Below are 21,683 nucleotides of genomic sequence, written 5' to 3'. Positions count from 1 at the left end.
TGTACCTGTGAAGCACCGGATCAGCCGTTTCAGGCATGAGGCGCGTTGGTAGACTCCCTTTGTTCCACATCGATTAGAGCCTTTTGTCATGTTAATTTGGTAACGATTTCTTTCTACGGCGTAGAAGGAGCGTGGGGAAGCCTGAGTAGTAACAGCTACAGTTACTTCAGAACCATGGACAGCAGCCAGTGTTACGGTTACTTCAGAATCATGTATAGCAGCCAGTGCTACAGTTACTTCAGAACCATGGACAGCAGCCAGTGCTACAGTTACTTCAGAACCATGGACAGCAGACAGTGTTACAGTTACTTCAGAACCATGGACAGCAGCCAGTGCTACAGTTACTTCAGAACCATGGACAGCAGCCAGTGCTACAGTTACTTCAGAACCATGGACAGCAGACAGTGCTACAGTTACTTCAGAACCATGGACAGCAGCCAGTGCTACAGTTACTTCAGAACCATGGGCAGCAGACAGTGCTACAGTTACTTCAGAACCATGGACAGCAGACAGTGCTACAGTTACTTCAGAACCATGGACAGCAGCCAGTGCTACAGTTACTTCAGAACCATGGACAGCAGCCAGTGCTACAGTTACTTCAGAACCATGGACAGCAGACAGTGTTACAGTTACTTCAGAACCATGGACAGCAGACAGTGCTACAGTTATAGAGTGAAAGTGTCTTTCCGGCACGCCAGAGCTTCTATTTTGAAGGAATCCCATCACTGATTATGTTAAACTTCAACAAAAACCGGTAAACTCCCAAATTGTACCGTACCGTGTATTACCGTATATTAACTGTATATGCCCGCTAAACTTGAGGTTTACGAGCAAAATACAGTGCCCATAATTGCGTTTACTCCTCTTTTCACACAGTGTCAGTCAGTCAGTATGTTTTTGCACAAACACATGTGGGTCACACACACAAACGCACACGCACACACACACACACACACACACACACACACACACACACACACACACACAATGCACTCAGCTAAACCAATCAGTAATTCCTCTAGTGTATCGGTGGCCGCACGGTGGCCGTGACAACAGGAGGACATACATTGTGATTCTCCTCCCGACACACACACACACACACACACACACACACACACACACGACTTATAGCACTCCCACGCACATCCATTCAAGATGGCTGCCAAAGCGACAGCTGCATGCAGGGGTCATTAGTTGGGCCGTGGCAACGAGGAAACATCCTTCACTAGACACCCATTCTGGACGGGAACCGCTTTGTGTCATAAGCAAGTATGTTATACTTTAGCTATTGAAAAATAGCAGATCTACAAGCTCGTATCGCGGCACCGCGCTACGAGCTTGGAGGTCTTCATAAACTTATTCTCTGACCATTTGCCTGCAGTGCGAGAGGTCCCTGGACACGAACGCACGCACGCACATAGATATATACCTTTCAACAGTGCTGTGAGGATGGCAAGGTCAATGTCCTGATGACCCTCGGATCCCATCCGGAAGACAGTTATCTGAGAGAGAGAGAGAGAGAGAGAGAGAGAGAGAGAGAGAGAGAGAGAGAGAGAGAGAGAGAGAGAGAGATACATTGTTAAATCATTTCTATAGCAGTCTGAAGGTCAGACTGAGTGACCCTTTGGCTTCATGACGGAACGCATCATTACGTTTTATTATAGAGGAGACCTTGTTCATTTAATAGAATACATTGTTAACAAGGAGAGGGGAGGAGAGGAGATGAGATGATATGATATGTGGAAGGGAGGAGAGGAGATGTGGAAGAGAGGAGAGGAGATGTGGAAGAGAGGAGAGGAGATGTGGAAGAGAGGAGAGGAGATGTGGAAGGGAGGGGAGGAGAGGAGATGTGGAAGGGAGGAGAGGAGAGGAGATGTGGAAGGGAGGAGAGGAGAGGAGATGTGGAAGGGAGGAGAGGAGAGGATATGTGAAAGGGAGGGGAGGAGAGGAGAGGAGATGTGAAAGGGAGGAGAGGAGATGTGAAAGGGAGGAGAGGAGATGTGAAAGGGAGGAGAGGAGAGGAGAGGATATGTGAAAGGGAGGAGAGGAGATGTGAAAGGGAGGAGAGGAGAGGAGAGGATATGTGAAAGGGAGGGGAGGAGAGGAGAGGAGATGTGAAAGGGAGGAGAGGAGATGTGAAAGGGAGGAGAGGAGAGGAGAGGATATGTGAAAGGGAGGAGAGGAGATGTGAAAGGGAGGAGAGGAGAGGAGAGGATATGTGAAAGGGAGGAGAGGAGATGTGAAAGGGAGGAGAGGAGAGGAGAGGATATGTGAAAGGGAGGAGAGGAGATGTGAAAGGGAGGAGAGGAGAGGAGAGGAGATGTGAAAGGGAGGGGAGGAGAGGAGAGGAGATGTGAAAGGGAGGAGAGGAGATGTGAAAGGGAGGAGAGGAGAGGAGAGGATATGTGAAAGGGAGGAGAGGAGATGTGAAAGGGAGGAGAGGAGAGGAGAGGATATGTGAAAGGGAGGAGAGGAGATGTGAAAGGGAGGAGAGGAGAGGAGATGTGGAAGGGAGGGGAGGAGAGGAGAGGAGATGTGAAAGGGAGGAGAGGATATGTGGAAGGGAGGAGAGGAGGAGAGGATATGTGGAAGGGAGGAGAGGAGATGTGGAAGGGAGGAGAGGAGAGGAGATGTGGAAGGGAGGAGAGGAGATGTGGAAGGGAGGAGAGGAGAGGAGATGTGGAAGGGAGGAGAGGAGATGTGGAAGGGAGGAGAGGAGAGGAGATGTGGAAGGGAGGAGAGGAGAGGAGATGTGGAAGGGAGGAGAGGAGAGGAGATGTGGAAGGGAGGGGAGGAGAGGAGATGTGGAAGGGAGGAGAGGAGAGGAGAGGTGGAAGGGAGGAGAGGAGAGGAGATGTGGAAGGGAGGAGAGGAGAGGAGATGTGGAAGGGAGGGGAGGAGAGGAGATGTGGAAGGGAGGAGAGGAGAGGATATGTGGAAGGGAGGAGAGGAGAGGATATGTGGAAGGGAGGAGAGGAGAGGATATGTGGAAGGGAGGAGAGGAGAGGATATGTGGAAGGGAGGAGAGGAGAGGAGATGTGGAAGGGAGGAGAGGAGAGGAGAGGAGATGTGGAAGGGAGGGAAGGAGAGGAGATGTGGAAGGGAGGAGAGGAGAGGAGATGTGGAAGGGAGGGGAGGAGGAGAGGAGAGGAGAGGATGTAAAGGTCCCTGCACACTGGACGCATTTTCGGATTTTTAGCTGCGTTTTTCTGTCAGTTTTCCGAAAAACGGTGTCCAGTGTGCGACCAGCGTAAGGGTCATAAGGCCAACCACCTTAAGGGTCATATGGTCTTTCATGTTGGAATGAATCCTCTAATGGTGGCCTGGCGTTGACGGGCAGCAAAGTACCATGTGTGTAAGCACACAGCAGCAGCATGTACATAGGTACCATGTGTGTAAGGCACACAGCAGCAGCATGTACATAGGTACCATGTGTGTAAGGCACACAGCAGCAGCATGTACATAGGTACCATGTGTGTAAAGCACACAGCAGCAGCATGTACATAGGTACCATGTGTGTAACACAGCAGCAGCATGTACATAGGTACCATGTGTGTAAAGCACACAGCAGCAGCATGTACATAGGTACCATGTGTGTAAAGCACACAGCAGCAGCATGCACATAGGTACCATGTGTGTAACACAGCAGCAGCATGTATATAGGTACCATGTGTGTAACACAGCAGCAGCATGTACATAGGTACCATGTGTGTAAAGCACACAACAGCAGCATGTACATAGGTACCATGTGTGTAAGCACACAGCAGCAGCATGTACATAGGTACCATGTGTGTAAAGCACACAGCAGCAGCATGTACATAGGTACCATGTGTGTAAAGCACACAGCAGCAGCATGTACATAGGTACCATGTGTGTAAGCACACAGCAGCAGCATGTACATAGGTGCCATGTGTGTAAGCACACAGCAGCAGCATGTACATAGGTACCATGTGTGTAAGGCACACAGCAGCAGCATGTACATAGGTACCATGGGCCTGATTCTTCAACGCGCTTCCGCTTATATATTGACGTGACGCTAGCGGAAAGGCATTTACGTGGATTTCCCACATTAATTTGGAATTCATGGAAATGGCCGTGAACTTGACGCTGACTTTGGTTGATCGGCAACTCCGCTAAATCCTCCGCCACCTCTTTAGGTGGCGGAGAAATTTGCGGAAGCATACACTTGCATATATAGATTTATTCAGAAGGCTTTAGTCTTCATGCTGAATCAATAAATAGTCCCCAAATCTCAGATAAAATATGTAGGCATGTGTCCCCAACATATTGGTCGATCAGCACATAAAAAAACGATATATATATATATAATATATATATATATATAAAAGCCGAGTGCACTTGTATGCCTAAATGCATATGCATTCTAGAGGCAAGTTAGCCTATAGAGTCCCATAAGGAAACTGCCCCTGCAAGCCCCGACACCTTTTTATTTATTTATTAGGATATTTATATAGCATGCCATGCGCGATTGCGCTGCTCACTTGACAGCCTTCTCTAGGCTACTCGCAGTGCAAGCGTTGTGAGCTTGTAGATCGGCTCTCGCGCATGTTAAAAAACAAACTCACAATTATAATAAGAACATAGGCCTACACTTATCTGCATTTTGCACTGTACGAATCTAACGTTGTTTAGTGTGTGTTAGTGACTGTATTGTTTAGTGAGTCAGTTCTCTTGACTGTCGGTGTGTGTGTGTGTGTGTGTGTGTGTGTGTGTGTGTGTGTGTGTGTGTGTGTGTGTGTGTGTGTGTGTGTGTGTGGCGGACAGCAGCATGCTGCCGCTGAACCGAGTCCAATCTGGGTGAAATTTACATTGGAAAATTAATATAACGGCGCGGTGAGCCCGGCCAGGACAGAACACGGCCCGGCCCGACTGACATTCTGGTTCACAGACATGCCGGTCTGACAGACAGACAGCAGTCACGAGGGCTAATTAGCCCTATAAATCCACATTATGGCATCAGCGCGTGCAATTTGGCCAGTCAGTTTTAAGCCAGCTCACCGTAATTCATTATAATATGGGCAACGTTGTAGCTGTGTAGGCTGTAGGCTACTACATTGATCTCATCATGAGATCAATCAAGTTTGCCAAGTGTCCCGACTCCCGCGAATCATTTTAATATGAGGACATCATGAAATGAACCATGCACTTACATCTGACAAAGAGGATATAGGCTACCCGCTGTATATGGTTGAAATTCTAAATAGCTATGCCTACATGTCCATGCTCAGAACAAATCCATTCTCCACTATATGCATTCAGACAGCTGACAGTGAGATGATATTAATCTATTCCCCGAATGAATCAATGCAGCTCTGATTAAAAAAAAGTATCGGATATCTCTTTACTTTTGCAGGGCGCCTTTCTTTTTTTATAACCCTGCAGTGCATTCATCCTGTCAAAATTAACTACTCTACAAGCTCATCGCGCTGTTGTATAGAATTGAAATCCTCTGTGCAGGCTATGATGACGTATTTCGAGATTTCCTGTTGCCCTTATATGGTGTAGAATGGGCGTGGATGTTCCAACTAACCAGGCGACACCAGGCGAATCGCTTGGGAAAAATGCGGAAAGGATACACTCGGCGATCCGCACAAATGAAGTGATTACACCAGCTTCCCTGAATAACACGTCCTCTCAACGTAGGATGATCGGACGGATAAATACGATATCCGTTTCCGCCACCGTTACACTCTGGCGCATTTCGTTTTTGAAGAATCAGGCCCCATGTGTGTAAAGCACACAGCAGCAGCATGTACATAGGTACCATGTGTGTAAAGCACACAGCAGCAGCATGTACATAGGTACCATGTGTGTAAGGCACACAGCAGCAGCATGTACATAGGTACCATGTGTGTAAAGCACACAGCAGCAGCATGTACATAGGTACCATGTGTGTAAAGCACACAGCAGCAGCATGTACATAGGTACCATGTGTGTAAGGCACACAGCAGCAGCATGTACATAGGTACCATGTGTGTAAAGCACACAGCAGCAGCATGTACATAGGTACCATGTGTGTAAGGCACACAGCAGCAGCATGTACATAGGTACCATGTGTGTAAAGCACACAGCAGCAGCATGTACATATGTACCATGTGTGTAAGGCACACAGCAGCAGCATGTACATAGGTACCATGTGTGTAAGGCACACAGCAGCAGCATGTACATAGGTACCATGTGTGTAAAGCACACAGCAGCAGCATGTACATAGGTACCATGTGTGTAAGGCACACAGCAGCAGCATGTACATAGGTACCATGTGTGTAAAGCACACAGCAGCAGCATGTACATAGGTACCATGTGTGTAAGGCACACAGCAGCAGCATGTACATAGGTACCATGTGTGTAAAGCACACAGCAGCAGCATGTACATAGGTACCATGTGTGTAAGCACACAGCAGCAGCATGTACATAGGTACCATGGCCCTCATTTATCAACCGTGCGTACGCCAAAATATGGGCGCACGCCGAAATTACCGACATTTTCGGCATTTAACATTTCCGGCAAAGCTTGAAATTGAACTTGAGTAGGACAAATAGTCACGTCTACTCTTCAGCTGGCGTACGCTGTTTTTCTGTTTTACACAAGCGGAGCAGCCTTGTCTGAACTGCTGAGAGGCTGTCACAGGCATCTAAACATATATGTATTCACTCCTAAAATGTTTATATAAAAGGGATGTATAATGTATATGGGCTACATGTAAAAAATAAATAAATAAAAATGTTAAGGAATACATGTGTCATATGAAATTAGTAGGAGATAAAATCGCGCAATTAAAAACAATGTTGCAAGAGATGCTTAAGCCATTTAAACAGTGTTTTGCATGAGCGCATACATGCGAAGATTTGGGCTGTCTGTGCTGAAATATTTCCATGACGGGACGTTGGAGAGTAGGCTATAGTGCAGCAGTCCCAACGTGGTATAGCCTACTGTAGCCTAATCTACAGCATGAAGGCCGATGTCTTTCTTACGGTATGTGCAATATAATAAACCCGACGCGTCGCTCAATGCCAAATGTACCGTGCCAGGCTCCCAGCGCAAGTGGGAACTGCATCGGAGATATAGGTAGGCTATATTACCCAGCCAGGCAACCACCAGCCACATGAGGCTATATACGGTTTTTGCTGCACATTCATATAATGACAGTTGACAGCCCGGCCGGCGGCCACAGCAGTGACTAACGACTGCGAGGCAATCTAAATAGACTGTCGAACGTCGGATTCGGAACGTGCATGGTCAGTTGGTCACGGACGGACCACTGTGATAGAGACAGACAGACAGACAGACAGACAGACACACTGGACAGGAGGAGCACCTGCAAAACAGCAGCGTGTGTGTGCCTATTTGTTATTTAATTATGGTTCACAGGTTCAGGTTTTCGTTCACTAATATATCTTGTTGTATATTAAATTAAAAATACTTTAATGATTTAATATACAACTAACAACACACAGTGAAACATTGCGATATGTGTGCCGGGGGTGAGGCGGGCAGCAAGGGAAACGAAGCGAGAGGAGAAACAGACAGCTTTATTTAATGTGTCATGTAGGTGCGTGCGTGCGTGGACATGACAGCAAGGCAAGCGAGGTGAGAGGGAACAGACAGGGTAGGCCTACAACTTTATTTAATTCATGCAGGTGTTCGTTGTTTATTTATTTAACAACACACCAGTTAGTTGGGCTTGCAAGTTGCGTGTGCGTGCAGCTTGTGTGCGTCTGTGTGTGTGTGTGTGTGTGTGTGTATGAGAGAGGGGGGTGAGGCGGGCAGAAAGGCACGGTAACCATGGTTTCCAGATCGTATAGCAGTGGTTCAGGTCGCAAAAACGAGGGCGAGGCTTGATTTCTTAGGGCGTGCCAGATCAAATTCAGCCGTGACATTTATTAACGTGAGAACGAAATTAAGGAAGGATCAGCTGTTTGCGATCACTTTATAAATGCCGTGGAGACGTGGGTGTACTACGAAACCTGCACTCGAATTTGTGGCAGATTTTACACTCGATTGATAAATGAGGGCCCATGTGTGTAAGCACACAGCAGCAGCATGTACATAGGTACCATGTGTGTAAGCACACAGCAGCAGCATGTACATAGGTACCATGTGTGTAAAGCACACAGCAGCAGCATGTACATAGGTACCATGTGTGTAAGCAGCAGCATGTACATAGGTACCATGGGCCTGATTCTTCAACGCGCTTCCGCTTATATATTGACGTGACGCTGGCGGAAAGGCATTTACGTGGATTTCCCACATTAATTTGGAATTCATGAAAATGCCCGTGAACTTGACGCTGTCTTTGGTTGGTCGGAAATTCCGCTAAATCCTCCGCCACCTCTTTAGGTGGCGGAGAAATTTTCGGAAGCAAACACTTGCATATAGATTTATTCAGAAGGCTTTAGTCTTCATGCTGAATCAATAAATTGTTCCCAAATCTCAGATAAAATATGTAGGCATGTGTCCCCAACATATTGGTCGATCAGCACATAAAGAAATTATAGACTATATAATAAAAGCTGAGTGCACTTGTATGCCTAAATGCATAGGCAAGTTATAGCCTAGAGTCCCATACAGAAACTGCCCCTGCAGTGCAAGCCTGACACCTTTTTATTTATTTATTAGGATATTAGGCTACTATAGCATGCGCGATTGCGCTTCTCACTTGACAGCTTTCTACTCACAGCGCTGTGAGCTTGTAGATCGGCTCTCGCGCATGTTAAAAAACAAACTCACAATTATAATAAGAACATAGGCTTATCGATCTGCATTCTGCACTGTACGAATCCAACATTGTTAATGCCTGCAGTAGACGGCAGGCCTATTGAAATTGTTTTGTTACGGAGCTCCTTAGTCAGTTGACTGTCGGTCGGTGTGTGTGTGTGTGTGTGTGTGTGTGTGTGTGTGGCGGAGGGCAGACAGCAGCGTACTGCCGATCCGATTCACATTGGAAAATGAATAGGGCTAATTAGCCATATATATAAAAAAAAATAGAAGACCAATATTAGCCTAATGAATGCAGCGTGTTTGAAAGTTGGCCAGTCATATCAGTTTTAAACCAGCTCACCTCCACTCGTGAACATGACGGACACACAGACAGAATTTATAATAATGTATATTGATATTGATCACATGGATGCCACACACAGAATAGTTTAACTCACTGGATAAACTCACTGGATTATAATTTCTTCAGACAAGAGGATCCCAGGCCTACGAGGTAGGCCTATAATATATTTACTTATGAATGTATGGGGCTATGGGCTACTGTTCTTTATCGCGCAACAGTGTCGAGGGCCCATGCAGCCCCCCTCCCTCTCTCGTCTCTCTCTCTCTCTCTCTCGCTCTCTCTGAAAAGACGACTTTTGCATTGACATATATGTTTTACCTCTGCAAAGGTGTGAGTGAACACCCGCCTTGGTCCCGAACTTAATTAAATAAATTATAATTATATTGCTTCAGCGGAGCACGCACCATTGTAAGCTTCATGGATATAGCAGTGACCGCGGCTGTGATCTCAGACAAACTGCTGTCTGCTGAGTCATGCTTGAAGCCTTTTATGGTCGATATGGGGCGTGGATCAATGCAGATGAGGTTGTCGGTTGCTTTTCCGATCACTTTGCACCCGCTGCTTTCAGTATGACATACACCTGCGATACGCCAGCGCACCTGTGGTACACACCACTCTCTGAATAACACGTCATCTCAACGTAGCTTGATCGGACGGATAAATACGATATCTGTTTCCGTCACCGTTACACTCTGGCGCATTTCGTTTTTGAAGAATCAGGACCCATGTGTGTAAAGCACACAGCAGCAGCATGTACATAGGTACCATGTGTGTAAGCACACAGCAGCAGCATGTACATAGGTACCATGTGTGTAAGCACACAGCAGCAGCATGTACATAGGTACCATGTGTGTAAAGCACACAGCAGCAGCATGTACATAGGTACCATGTGTGTAAAGCACACAGCAGCAGCATGTACATAGGTACCATGTGTGTAAGCACACAGCAGCAGCATGTACATAGGTACCATGTGTGTAAAGCACACAGCAGCAGCATGTACATAGGTACCATGTGTGTAAAGCACACAGCAGCAGCATGTACATAGGTACCATGTGTGTAAGCACACAGCAGCAGCATGTACATAGGTACCATGTGTGTAAGCACACAGCAGCAGCATGTACATAGGTACCATGTGTGTAAGCGCGCGTGAGCGTGTATACACACACATGCTCATGTGAGAAGGTCACCTTGGTGTAGAACGTGAGGGAGACTGTATGCGTGATCAGAATGTCTGACGAAGCTCTACGCCGCCTACCGCAGAGATAAAACGCCTCCCGCCACCCACCCACCCTCTCCCGCCATGCACCCACCCGTGAGAAATAAACATCCAAGGTCTACGAAAACAAGCCCAAAGAAAAGCCACTATATGCCACATGAACACTTTCTCTCTCTTTTCTTTTTACATACCTTATTTTTGGGGTCAAATACAAGACACAACACAGCAATAGAAGACATCAGTAGAGAAGGAAGCTCAACTATATACATACTGTGAATGTGCCTTTTGAGAACTTCACTCTCATTATTGGCAAGACAGTAAAGTCATTAAATTGTCAGAACATTGCCAGTGGGAAAGGAGGACATTTGTTTTAGGTTTTAGGCCTTTCAGATTTCAGAAAAAGTGGCACTTGTTTCCAGTAACAAAAGAGAATAAAATAGCAAGGCTAAACAGTGAAAAGAACCTTGGGGGGGGGGGACGTGTTGTCACATCCTACTATAAATACATCACGTCTCTGCGTGCGTGCGTGCGTGCGTGTGTGTTCGGTTGTAATGCACACAACTCGAGAACCGCTTGACCTACTGACCACATTCGACAAACACGTTCCACACCCCAACAGGGAGTGTGGTGCCAGGTATCGAGTCGGTCGGACCCACAGTTTTCCAGAACCACCACTCTCTGGTCAGGCTCTGGCCAGGCTCTGCCAGTGGGCCTAATGAGGCCAACTCCTTTCACCTGGGCCAGGCTCTGCCAGTGGGCCTAATGAGGCCAACTCCTTTCACCTGGGCCAGGCTCTGCCAGTGGGCCTAATGAGGCCAACTCCTTTCACCTGGGCCAGGCTCTGCCAGTGGGCCTAATGAAGCCAACTCCTTTCACCTGGGCCAGGCTCTGCCAGTGGGCCTAATGAGGCCAACTCCTTTCACCTGGGCCAGGCTCTGCCAGTGGGCCTAATGAGGCCAACTCCTTTCACCTGGGCCAGGCTCTGCCAGTGGGCCTAATGAGGCCAACTCCTTTCACCTGGGCCAGGCTCTGCCAGTGGGCCTAATGAGGCCAACTCCTTTCACCTGTGCAATTTCCAGCCTCTGCCTCAGCCAATTGAGGCTCAACCAATAAGGCTCTGCCAGTGGGCCGAATTGATTGCCAAGTACACTTTTCAGTTTGCAGTCTTTGCACAAAGGCACATACACATATCTCCATGTGGGACACCGGCTGAAAGTTAAAACCGGTGCTATGACAAATATATCATTAGGTTGCAAAGTTGCATCGTTACCAAGTAGGCCGGCAACAATGCTCCCTATATCAATTCAATTCAATGGAGCTTTATTGGCATGATAAAACATACGTTTACATTGCCAAAGCAGAAGTGGAACAAGACGTCAAAATAAAACATTGTATTTAGAAATAAATATTGGATATAAATAGGAATTAAATAAAGGTGTAAACAGAGCTGTGATACATTAACACTTTGGGTAATACTATCCCCTCCCCTCCCCTCCTCCTCCCCTCCCCTCCAAATGGCGTCACTAGGTGGATCTATCTCTCTCTCTGTATATATGTGTATGTACAGTATGTATGTGTGTGTGTGTGTGTGTGTGTGTGTGTGTGTGTGTGTGTGTGTGTGTGTGTGTGTGTGTGTGTGTGTGTGTGTGTTTGTGTGTGCATGCGTACGTACGTGCGTGCGTGCAAACTATACTTATACTACTTATACTATACACTAAGTTATAAATGAGGATATTTTCATTCCAACACTTTTGGCAATACTAATTGTATTGATACTTTTACCTAAGTAAAACATGAGAGTACTCATTCCATCACTGTGTGCTGCACAGCGCACACACACACACACACACACCCACACCCACACCCAGTGTAAAGGCTAATCATGATGGATGATGCCGTACCAGAGTGTATGCGGAAACAATGATTATTCCATGAGCTTCCAAGACATTCTCTATCTGTGCTCCCCATCAGCTCCCCCCCCCCCCCCCCTCTCTCTCTCTCTCTCTCTCTCTCTCTCTCTCTCTCTCCCTCTCTCTCCCTCTCTCTCCCTCTCTCTCTCTCCCTCTCTCTCCCTCTCTCTCCCTCTCTCTCTCCCTCTCTCTCTCCCTCTCTCTCTCCCTCTCTCTCTCTCTCCCTCCCTCTCCCTCTCTCTCCCTCTCTCTCTCTCTCCCTCTCCCCATCAATAACCCTCACCCGCCAACCTAGAATAATGCTAAGTGTTTCGCACCTCCAAAAATAGGACAAAAAGCTCACGGAACGTCGCGGATACGATGAATTGAATTGATGAATCGTCCCTCACTCAAACACGGACGGGAGGACGATCTTATCGTCATAGAATCATATATATCGCAATATCGCTTATCGGCGGGTGGAATCCTAATATTTCCAGAACTATTCCTTTTCAGTAAAGGAAAAAAAAATCTAATTGTTTTAAAGTAGCAGATCTACAAGCATTGTTCCTGCTGGTATGTTTTAAGTAGGGTAAGTGCTATGGACCATATAACTTACCCTACCCCCTTAGATAGCACTTTTTAGACTTAGATAGCATTTAAAACAGACTTATAGCATGTCATGTAGACAGCACAATAATTGCATTGTATGTAGTCATAGCACTTCATAGTACACATGTATAGCATAGTATAGTATATACATAGTTTATATGTATAGTGTCATTATATAGATATTACGTTCTTAGCTTACGCATGTTTCATGATAAATGCTTTTTATATATGCGATGTATATGCCTTTTTGTTCTTGCTTAATGTAAATCGCTCTGGATTAAGAACGTCTGCTAAATGCCTAAATTGTAAATTGTAAGCATATTTTAGGTATTGCCATATTAGCGTTAATCGTAATTATTTTGGAAATAATCTCTCTCTCTCTCTCCACACCCATTATCTCTCTCTCTCTCCCTCTCTCTATCCACCCATTCTTTCTCTACCCCCCAAGGTGACCCTGAGGACAGCTGCACTGCATGCCCCCCCCCCTCTGCCCAACGTCAACGGGAGGTCCTCTAATCCAATCACACATGGCCATGGAGGAGATAGAGAGAGATATATAGAGACCAATACTAGAGAGAGAGAGAGAGAGAGAGAGAGAGAGAGAGAGAGAGAGAGAGAGAGAGAGAGAGAGAGAGAGAGAGAGAGAGAGAGACAGAGACAGAGACAGAGACAGAGACAGAGACAGAGACAGAGACAGAGAGAGAGACAGAGACAGAGACAGAGACAGAGAGAGAGAGAGAGAGAGAGAGAGACAGAGAGAGAGAGAGAGACAGAGAGAGAGACAGAGACAGTGGCGGTAAAGCATCCATTCTCATTACCGCTCCACTCCAAAAGGAAGCGACCTCTCTCTCTCTCTCTCTCTAGTATTGGATGTCTCTCTATCTGGTATTTAATGTGAAGCCAATCAGACGTCCAGGTTAGTGTTAAACGAGGCGGAGCAACAAGCCTCATTCATCATCAGGGTGTTTAGCGTCCGGGACGTCCAAGCTCAAAACACATGCATATATCTCTCTCTCTCTCTCTGCTATTGGATGTTTTTGAATTTTCGTTTTTTCATGTCATATGAAAGCAGGGAATCATGGCTTCAAATTGACATTGGTTGTTCAGTTTGACCCACCAGTTTAGGAGATATGGCTTAGAGAGTAATGTCTTGCAGAGAAACGGGCTTGAAAGGTTCACTTCTGTAGTCTCTAACATTACACCTATAGCTACATGTTTAAGCATTTATTTCATATTTACATGTGTTCTGTGGACTTTAACATTCCACCTAGCTATATGATTTCAGCTCTGACATTTATTTCAGACACGCTCTAGTATGTGAAGAGTCTGCCTGATACTTATGCTATTAACTCATTGTTGGTGTTTTTCACCTCCTGAACAGTTAGTCTTGCCGCCATGACTGTCCCTGTATCAAAAAGAGTCTCACATGGTGGTCCGTGGCTCAAATGTGTAGCGTATTAAGCAGAGTAGATCATTTGATTAAACAATTAGTGGCCGTCAAACTGTTAAATGGCGTCCTTTCTGAAAGAATAACGTAATTGTAAAAAGATTCACGAGTTTAGATATTCTATTTACAATGAGATGCGGACGGGAGCTGGTGCCACCAGAGGTAACGTAGGACTGCAGAATGACGTCGGACTTAAACACAGAATAGCGCCGCAGACCGTGTTTTCAGAAAACATGGTGGTGTTAATACTTTAAATGTATGCAGTTACTTTTACACCATGCACTGGGATGGAGGGTGTTTTTCTCTGCAGTGTGAGTGGATGGAGGTCGTTAGAGAGCGTTAACACGACCCCCGGCTAGCTTGCACGCACGCACACACACACACACACACACACACACACACACACACACACACACACACACACACACACACACACACACACACACACACACACACACACACACACACACACACACACACACACACACACACACACACACACACACACACACACACACACACACAGCTACACACGCGCACAGCTACACACGCGCACAGCTACACATCCTCTCCACGCCACAGTGGTCTCACACTGATGGCTACACACATTAATCTTCATTTAAAACAGGCATACGCGCTTGCGCGCACACACACGCACGTATATCACTGTACTTGTGGGAACATATATTTTTCTGAATGTCTCTACGAGCTCTTGTGAGCTTTGGAGACGCACGATGGGCTATTTTTGGTGCACGACCACACTGGCATGCATGCAGTTAACCCATTCTGACCTGAGATCAGATTCATACGAGGTTTCCACTGGACACACACTGGTCTGATTAACCCATTCTGACCTGAGATCAGATTCTAAAAATGTCAGTCGTTCTTCGATTTAAAAAAAAATAGCAGACCTACAAGCTCGTAGCGCGCCACTCGGTGGCGCGCTATGAGCTTGTAGATCTGCTATTTTTAAATAGCTAAAGCATAACGTGATGCTAACACCAAAACGGGTGCCCGTTCAGAATGGGTTAAGTAGAGATCAGAGAAGAGATCCAGTAGGACTAAAAGACAAGCCATTTCGTGCACGCGTGGTCGGTCGTGTGTGGGTGGTGTCGACAGGGACGTGCACACATAGACACCAAAGGGGGGCTTCAGCCCTTGCCCTTTTACCCGTCTGTAAGACAACTGCCCTCTCCAGACCACGGATGCAGCGTTTACTACATTTGCACAAGAAATGCAAATGCCACTTCTTTCCTTGACATGCCGGAAGGCAGCATTCAGGAGAATTGCTTCTTCTCCGAAGTCTCCTGAACTTGAACACAGCATTTTGCGTTGAACAAAATACTGTCGTATACGCTGCAATTCCACTAGCTAAAGAGTGCTGCAGGGTTGCATAGTAGCATACTGATTTTATATGATGATCGGATAGCCTAATCTGTAGGAGTAGGCATACAGATTGTAAACTAATTGTCTCCACCAGGCCGAAGACATGGGGGGAGAGTATGTTTTGCACTCCGTCCGTCCGTGTGTCCGTCCGTCCGTCCGTCCGTCCGTGTGTGTGTGTGTGTGTGTCCGTCCATCCGTGAGCAGCTAATCTCGGCCACCGTTAACCCGATCGATGCCAAATTTTGCACACACACTCCCTGGATGCCAACGATCAACCTCTGCCCCAAACTTTCCAGAACGGCCTGTTATAGCGCCACCAGGAGGCCGCTTTGTGCAAAAAAAAAGTTTTTGCACAGTACACCTAGAGATTTTGTCCAAACATCACGCAAATTGGTACACAGTCTCTCGACGATTTGGTCGACTAAAATCGAATGATATTTAGTCGACTAAAACTAGACACTAAAGCATTCCAGATGACAAAAATGTGAAAATGTCAATATCCAAGAGACTAGGGCTAAAACTAAAATAGAAATTGGCTGCCCAAAACAACACTGGCCGGTCGGTCTTGTCGGTCGGCACACAGTCTGTCTTCTCTTGGGAGCATGAATGAAGCTATTAGTATAAGCCCTGCCTGTCATATGGCGGTCCTTTCTCCATCACGAGAGCTGTGGCGAGCTTCTGTCAGAACTGACCGTCTGAGGGGTCATCTCTCTAGACTAGAGTTCCACAGTATGAGCCACCCCCCCCGCCTCTCTCTCTCTCTCTCTGGCGGGTGAATGTTGTGTTCAATAATTCATCCAAATTAAACATACAGTTACTGTAAGGCCTACTTTTGCATACTCAATTATTTATTTGAGGCTGATGAGAGATGATGATGTAGGGACTCGGACACTGTGTGTGTGTGTGTGTGTGTGTGTGTGTGTGTGTGTGTGTGTGTGTGCGCGCGCGCGCGTGCGTGCGTGTGAGCGAGAGAGAGAGAGAGAGATGTTTTAATTACTGGTAGATAGAGGTATAAAGTCCATGGTGGAACAAGTGCTCAAATGTTTTACTTATGAGTAAAAGTATTTCAATACTGCAATGTAGAAACGCTCCGTTACAAGCAGTGCTCCGTTACAAATAGCTGATCTAAAAGCCCAGAACGCGTCACAGAGCGACGCGTTCTGGCGTTGTAGATCGGCTATTTTCAGCATGCAACACATTGTAAAATGACATACTAGATCTCTTGTCCACTAGTCCCTTCCTAACATTTTCGTCTAGTTATTATTTGTTGACGAAATTATCAACATAATTTAGTCTTAGTTTTAGTCATCATATAGCTTAGTTTTTTATTTAGTTTTCATGTAGTTTTTGTCAGTGAAAAAAGGCAGTCGTCGACAAACATTTATCGTCATAGTTTTAGTCAACGAAATTAACTCTGACGTTAGACGTTTGACGTTAGACTAGACTCTTATAGAGTAAAAGGTGGGTCTCTGAAAGCACATAAAGGGACCATTTGTTCTTCTCGAGGGTCTTTCATGAGATTCCAAAGACCCTGCGTGGGAGGGAGGGGGGAGGGAGGGGGGGAGGGAGGGATGAAAGAGATTGTGCCGATAATTAGCCCATATCGTGTTCTGCACTTAACAGCTGCGGTCCGATGTCCATGTTTTACTTTTTTTTCTTCTTTCATAGTGTAGGTCTCCTGTCTTAAATGAGATCCTGTTGAATTCAAAGGCTGCTGATTAATTATGAATATGTGGTATATATCTTCGATGACAGAGAATTATTTCTCCTCATGCTGTGAAGCTACAAGGGCAAATCAACTTACAGGGCTTTAGCTAGAAAGGAGGGGGGGGGGGCATTTAATGGAATTATAAAAGCATAATGCAGCTATATAACTGGGCTGAAGTATAGACATACACTTTTAAATGCCATATTAAAATAAATCAAGTGCGTGCGTGCAGGAACACCTGTGCAGGGTGTCAGTATGATGAATGGAGGTCTGACGCTGGAACTGTAAGGCCTGAGAGGAGGCTTAGTGTAAGTCATCAGAGAATACAGGATGTCTGTCTGTCTGTCTGTCTGTCTGTCTGTCTGTCTGTCTGTCTGTCTGTCTGTCTGAGCAGAGGTGTGCCATCGGTACGGACGTGAATCTACGTAGCCTTAACCAGTTTAGGCCTGACGTCGAAATAAAAAGAAAATGTCAGTTTTCTGAAAAACCTTGTGTTTCTCTATCAGTGGTGCTCAATATTTCATGTCAAGGACCCCAAAATTCGTATGTAATAGGCCTCCGCCCCCATCTGAAAATATGTTGTTCCAGGGACCTTCCGCCAGAAGCAAAGATTTGAGTTAAAATGTTCACTCTGTAATAATATATATTCAACGATTTGAGGCACAATTTCACGATTCCTCAAAAATAGCAGACCTACAAGCTTGTAGATCTGCTATTTTTCATCAGCTAAAGTATAACATAACACCACCAGGATTTTCCAAACAGCGCCGCCGGGTAACAGCGCCCTGGAAAATATAGCATCGTCCAGTATTTGGAAACGAAAACATGTGTCACCTATAATGAATGAATTCAATACGTTTTTATATAGCACGCACAAACGCACAGTCCTCATACTGATTGAATACTTCATTAACAGTTTGCAAAGACGAGCAACAGGACAGTACACAGTCAATAATACACTGTCTGCTAAGAGGATTTAAACGCAAGGAAAAGCACATAACTGCACGCACGCACGCAATCACGCACGCACACGAGAAGTGTGCTGCACGTCAGACCTAATCAATGGAGAGCCGAGCGGGTGACTCATCTATCTCATCGGCGCAGGTCAGAACCATTACAATTATCCCTGATGGGCTTCATTTACAGATTAAACACTTCAATCTTCTGCACTATAATGTTAGACTTTAATCAATTTAGACCTGAGGACGATTCTACAAATCCCTTCTAAATCCTGACAGTTTTCTGAAAAACAGTGGTCAGTGCTTCTCAAACTATTTCATGTCAAAGAGCCCCAGAATTATATGTAATTAGCTGCCAACCCCATCTGAAAATATGTTGTTCCAGGCACCCCCTAGAAGCAAAGATTTGAGTTAAAAACGTTCACTCTGAAAGAATATATGTGCAAAGATCTGTGCCACATTTTCACGATCTTTCACAAAAAAATTAGCAGACCATGAGCTTGTAGATCTGCTATTTTTCAATAGCTATAGTATAACATAATGCTTAAAACACCAAAAGGGGTTCCCGCCTAGAATGGATTAAGCCCAATTACACTCTAAATGCCACGTCGTCTGCATGTTCTCGCATATTCAATGAGCCACGCTCAGCGCTACGGACAGCCGATTGAATCTCAGCCGGACTTCACACATGCCTCTCGTTCAAAATATGAACGCGAAGGATTTAAGGGGGTTAATGAACTGGAGAGACATGGGAGAGACTCCAATACTGTAGCAAAGAGTGCTGTCAGAATACTACTGTCAGCTACTTAACACTTATTACAACCATGGAGAAAATCACTTAACCTGCCAAGAGCGTGAGTAAATAATAAATAACTACGCTTTTGGATTGGATCAATAATTGGAAGACAGGTTATTTTTTCCATTTCCAGTAATGTCTTTATGGAGAAAGGACAGATGAAGCGTGAAGCGTAAAACCAACCGTCATGCGAGGTGTGAGTGGGATTGAAATGCTGAATCGATCCCCCCCCCCCCCCCCCACCCAATTAGCAAGACGTCACGTATAGTGCTCTGACACACACAGTGGTTCCCAAACTTTTTCATGTCAGGGAACCCGCAAATTGACACTAATTAGCCCCACGGACCCCCATTTTTCTTCATTCCGTCTCACACACATATACGCTTCCCCCAATTGTTCCTATTACTTCCAGGGCCGTGCAGAGAGCACAGTGAAATAAGCAATACGTTCTCATTACCATGTACAGGTTATATAATATTGATGTTTATAAAATATGGACGATATATTTGAAGTGCAGGGTTTTGCTGCAAGAGGCAGCCAGCTGGTAAATGCAATAAACATTGCCGTGGAGTCATGATGACTGTTTGTTTGTTATTAGGATAACATTACCATGAGTGTCTGCTGCCTAATGGAGGGTGAGGTATTTACGACAACTGTCTCACTGGATCGAAAAACCGTCAGGGAGAAGGCACGCTCAACTTAGGAGAATTAAGTCTTTCCATTTAGCAGACGCTCTTAAAATAGAATTACAGTAAGCTATATAGATAGTCATTCACAGTGGTCGTGGAACGGCCCACAGTCGTTCACAGTGGTCTTGGAACGGCCTACAGTCGTTCACGGTGGTCGTGGAACGGCCTACAGTCGTTCACGGTGGTCGTGGAACGGCCTACAGTCGTTCACGGTGGTCGTGGAACGGCCTACAGTCGTTCACAGTGGTCGTGGAACGGCCTACAGTCGTTCACAGTGGTCGTGGAACGGCCTACAGTCGTTCACAGTGGTCGTGGAACGGCCTACAGTCGTTCACAGTGGTCGTGGAACGGCCTACAGTCGTTCACAGTGGTCGTGGAACGGCCTACAGTCGTTCACAGTGGTCGTGGAACGGCCCACAGTCCAGACTCAAATTGGCCTTGAAAGTTCTATTGAGAAGATTCAAAAGGATCATCTTAGATGTACAGGCCAACATCTGCACATGTCCGGACGTGTGCTAGCCTTTGTATATAGCACCGACATGGTCGATCCGCAAGAGATTAGTATTATCCCGGTGTTTGCTGAATTATGGTAGGTAATTAACTGTAATTATTAAAGACCAAATATCTGACATGGTCGATTCGCACGGGATTAAAAACACAGACACCCTCTGTGATTATTCCATATTACTGTGTGTGTGTGTGTGTGTGATTGTTTAAGTGAACTGTGTCATTTTGCACATGTATGCATGCATTCTTTCCATCGATCAATAATGTACACATGAGTGTTAGCTGCGTGGGGTGTGTGTGTGTGTGCAGTAAACACATTCTTGTCCCCCTAAGGCGTCCACACCACCAACCAATAAGCAGTGGGAGTTGGGAGGTCAGTAACGCCTGGATAAGCTATAATATTATCTCGCTGTAAAAGAACATCATGTGCATACAGTATGTTCTACTGTAATAGAACTAGAGGAACCTCTGGTAACCTCTCTTACAGCTAGTAATCTCCAGAGCCTTCTAATAGGAGAGTTACGACATTGAGGGGGCAGAAACCTGAGCGCTCGAGGTCTGTTCATGCAGCCTGGAGAGGGACAAGCTGGAGTTGGAAATAAATTGTTTTCAACGAGAGCGGCGCAAATGAGAGCTATTTTAGGCATGTGTGCAACATGGCAACTGATAAATTAATACAAGACCCTTAAAAATGTTAACAAATACTGCACACTTTTTTGAAAAAAATCTTCCTCCTTGGCTCCTTATATAACAATAAGACCTGATGATCATGTTTTATGGTGGAAAAGAATCATGGCACTCCATCTTTAACACACACAACCTCCACACTATAGGAACTAATGTCCTCAGGTGGGGCAATACGAAGGCTCAACTATAGCTTTGTGCCTACCTCCATCAGACTGCTGGATGCCTATTGACTCAGGCTGCAGGGTCCTTTCTGCCCTGGACAGAAAGGACACTTAGGGCCATTTGCACAAAGAAGGATTAAGCCTTAATCTGGTTTAAATTTGATCTATTAATCCAGTTGCACCAAACTTTAAACCTAGTTTTCACTAATCCGGTTTAGTTTTAAACCAGCCTTTTAATCTTGGTTTAGTTTTTTTTAATCTTGGTTTTAATTTCCACAGTAAACCTGGATTAATGTCAATCCTGTTGCACCACAACTTTAAACTTTGATTCAAGTATCAATAAGGGATTCATTCTAAACCAGCAGGAGAGGAGGTTTAAATTAAAACAACATGGCAGCATATATCAGATGGCTTCATGAAAATGAAAGAGAAAACGAAAGAGCACCTCAAAGAAGAATAAGGGACCTACTGGTCTAAACCCAGTCGAATAGTATGACTATGATGAATTCAAAAGGCGGTACAGATTCAGCAAAGACTCTGTAA

At 45.6% G+C, this 21,683-nt stretch overlaps 1 protein-coding gene across 1 annotated transcript in view; it reads right to left on the bottom strand.

Annotated features, from left to right (window-relative positions):
- The window catches only part of trpm3 (transient receptor potential cation channel, subfamily M, member 3), a gene marked incomplete at both ends in the record, with an annotated part of 354,059 nt that overhangs the window by 101,775 nt on the left and 230,601 nt on the right, over window positions 1–21,683 (bottom strand). The window contains 1 exon segment of the mRNA XM_083783495.1: window positions 1,430–1,502. Within this exon segment, the coding sequence (XP_083639621.1) occupies window positions 1,430–1,502 (73 nt within the window).

This window comes from Protomyctophum parallelum (genome assembly GCF_964188405.1).
Source record: "Protomyctophum parallelum genome assembly, chromosome: 15".
In the NCBI taxonomy this organism is placed as follows: Eukaryota; Metazoa; Chordata; class Actinopteri; order Myctophiformes; family Myctophidae; genus Protomyctophum; species Protomyctophum parallelum.
The sequence above is the reverse complement of the archived record's forward strand: the minus strand, read 5'-3'. Positions and strand labels throughout refer to the sequence as shown.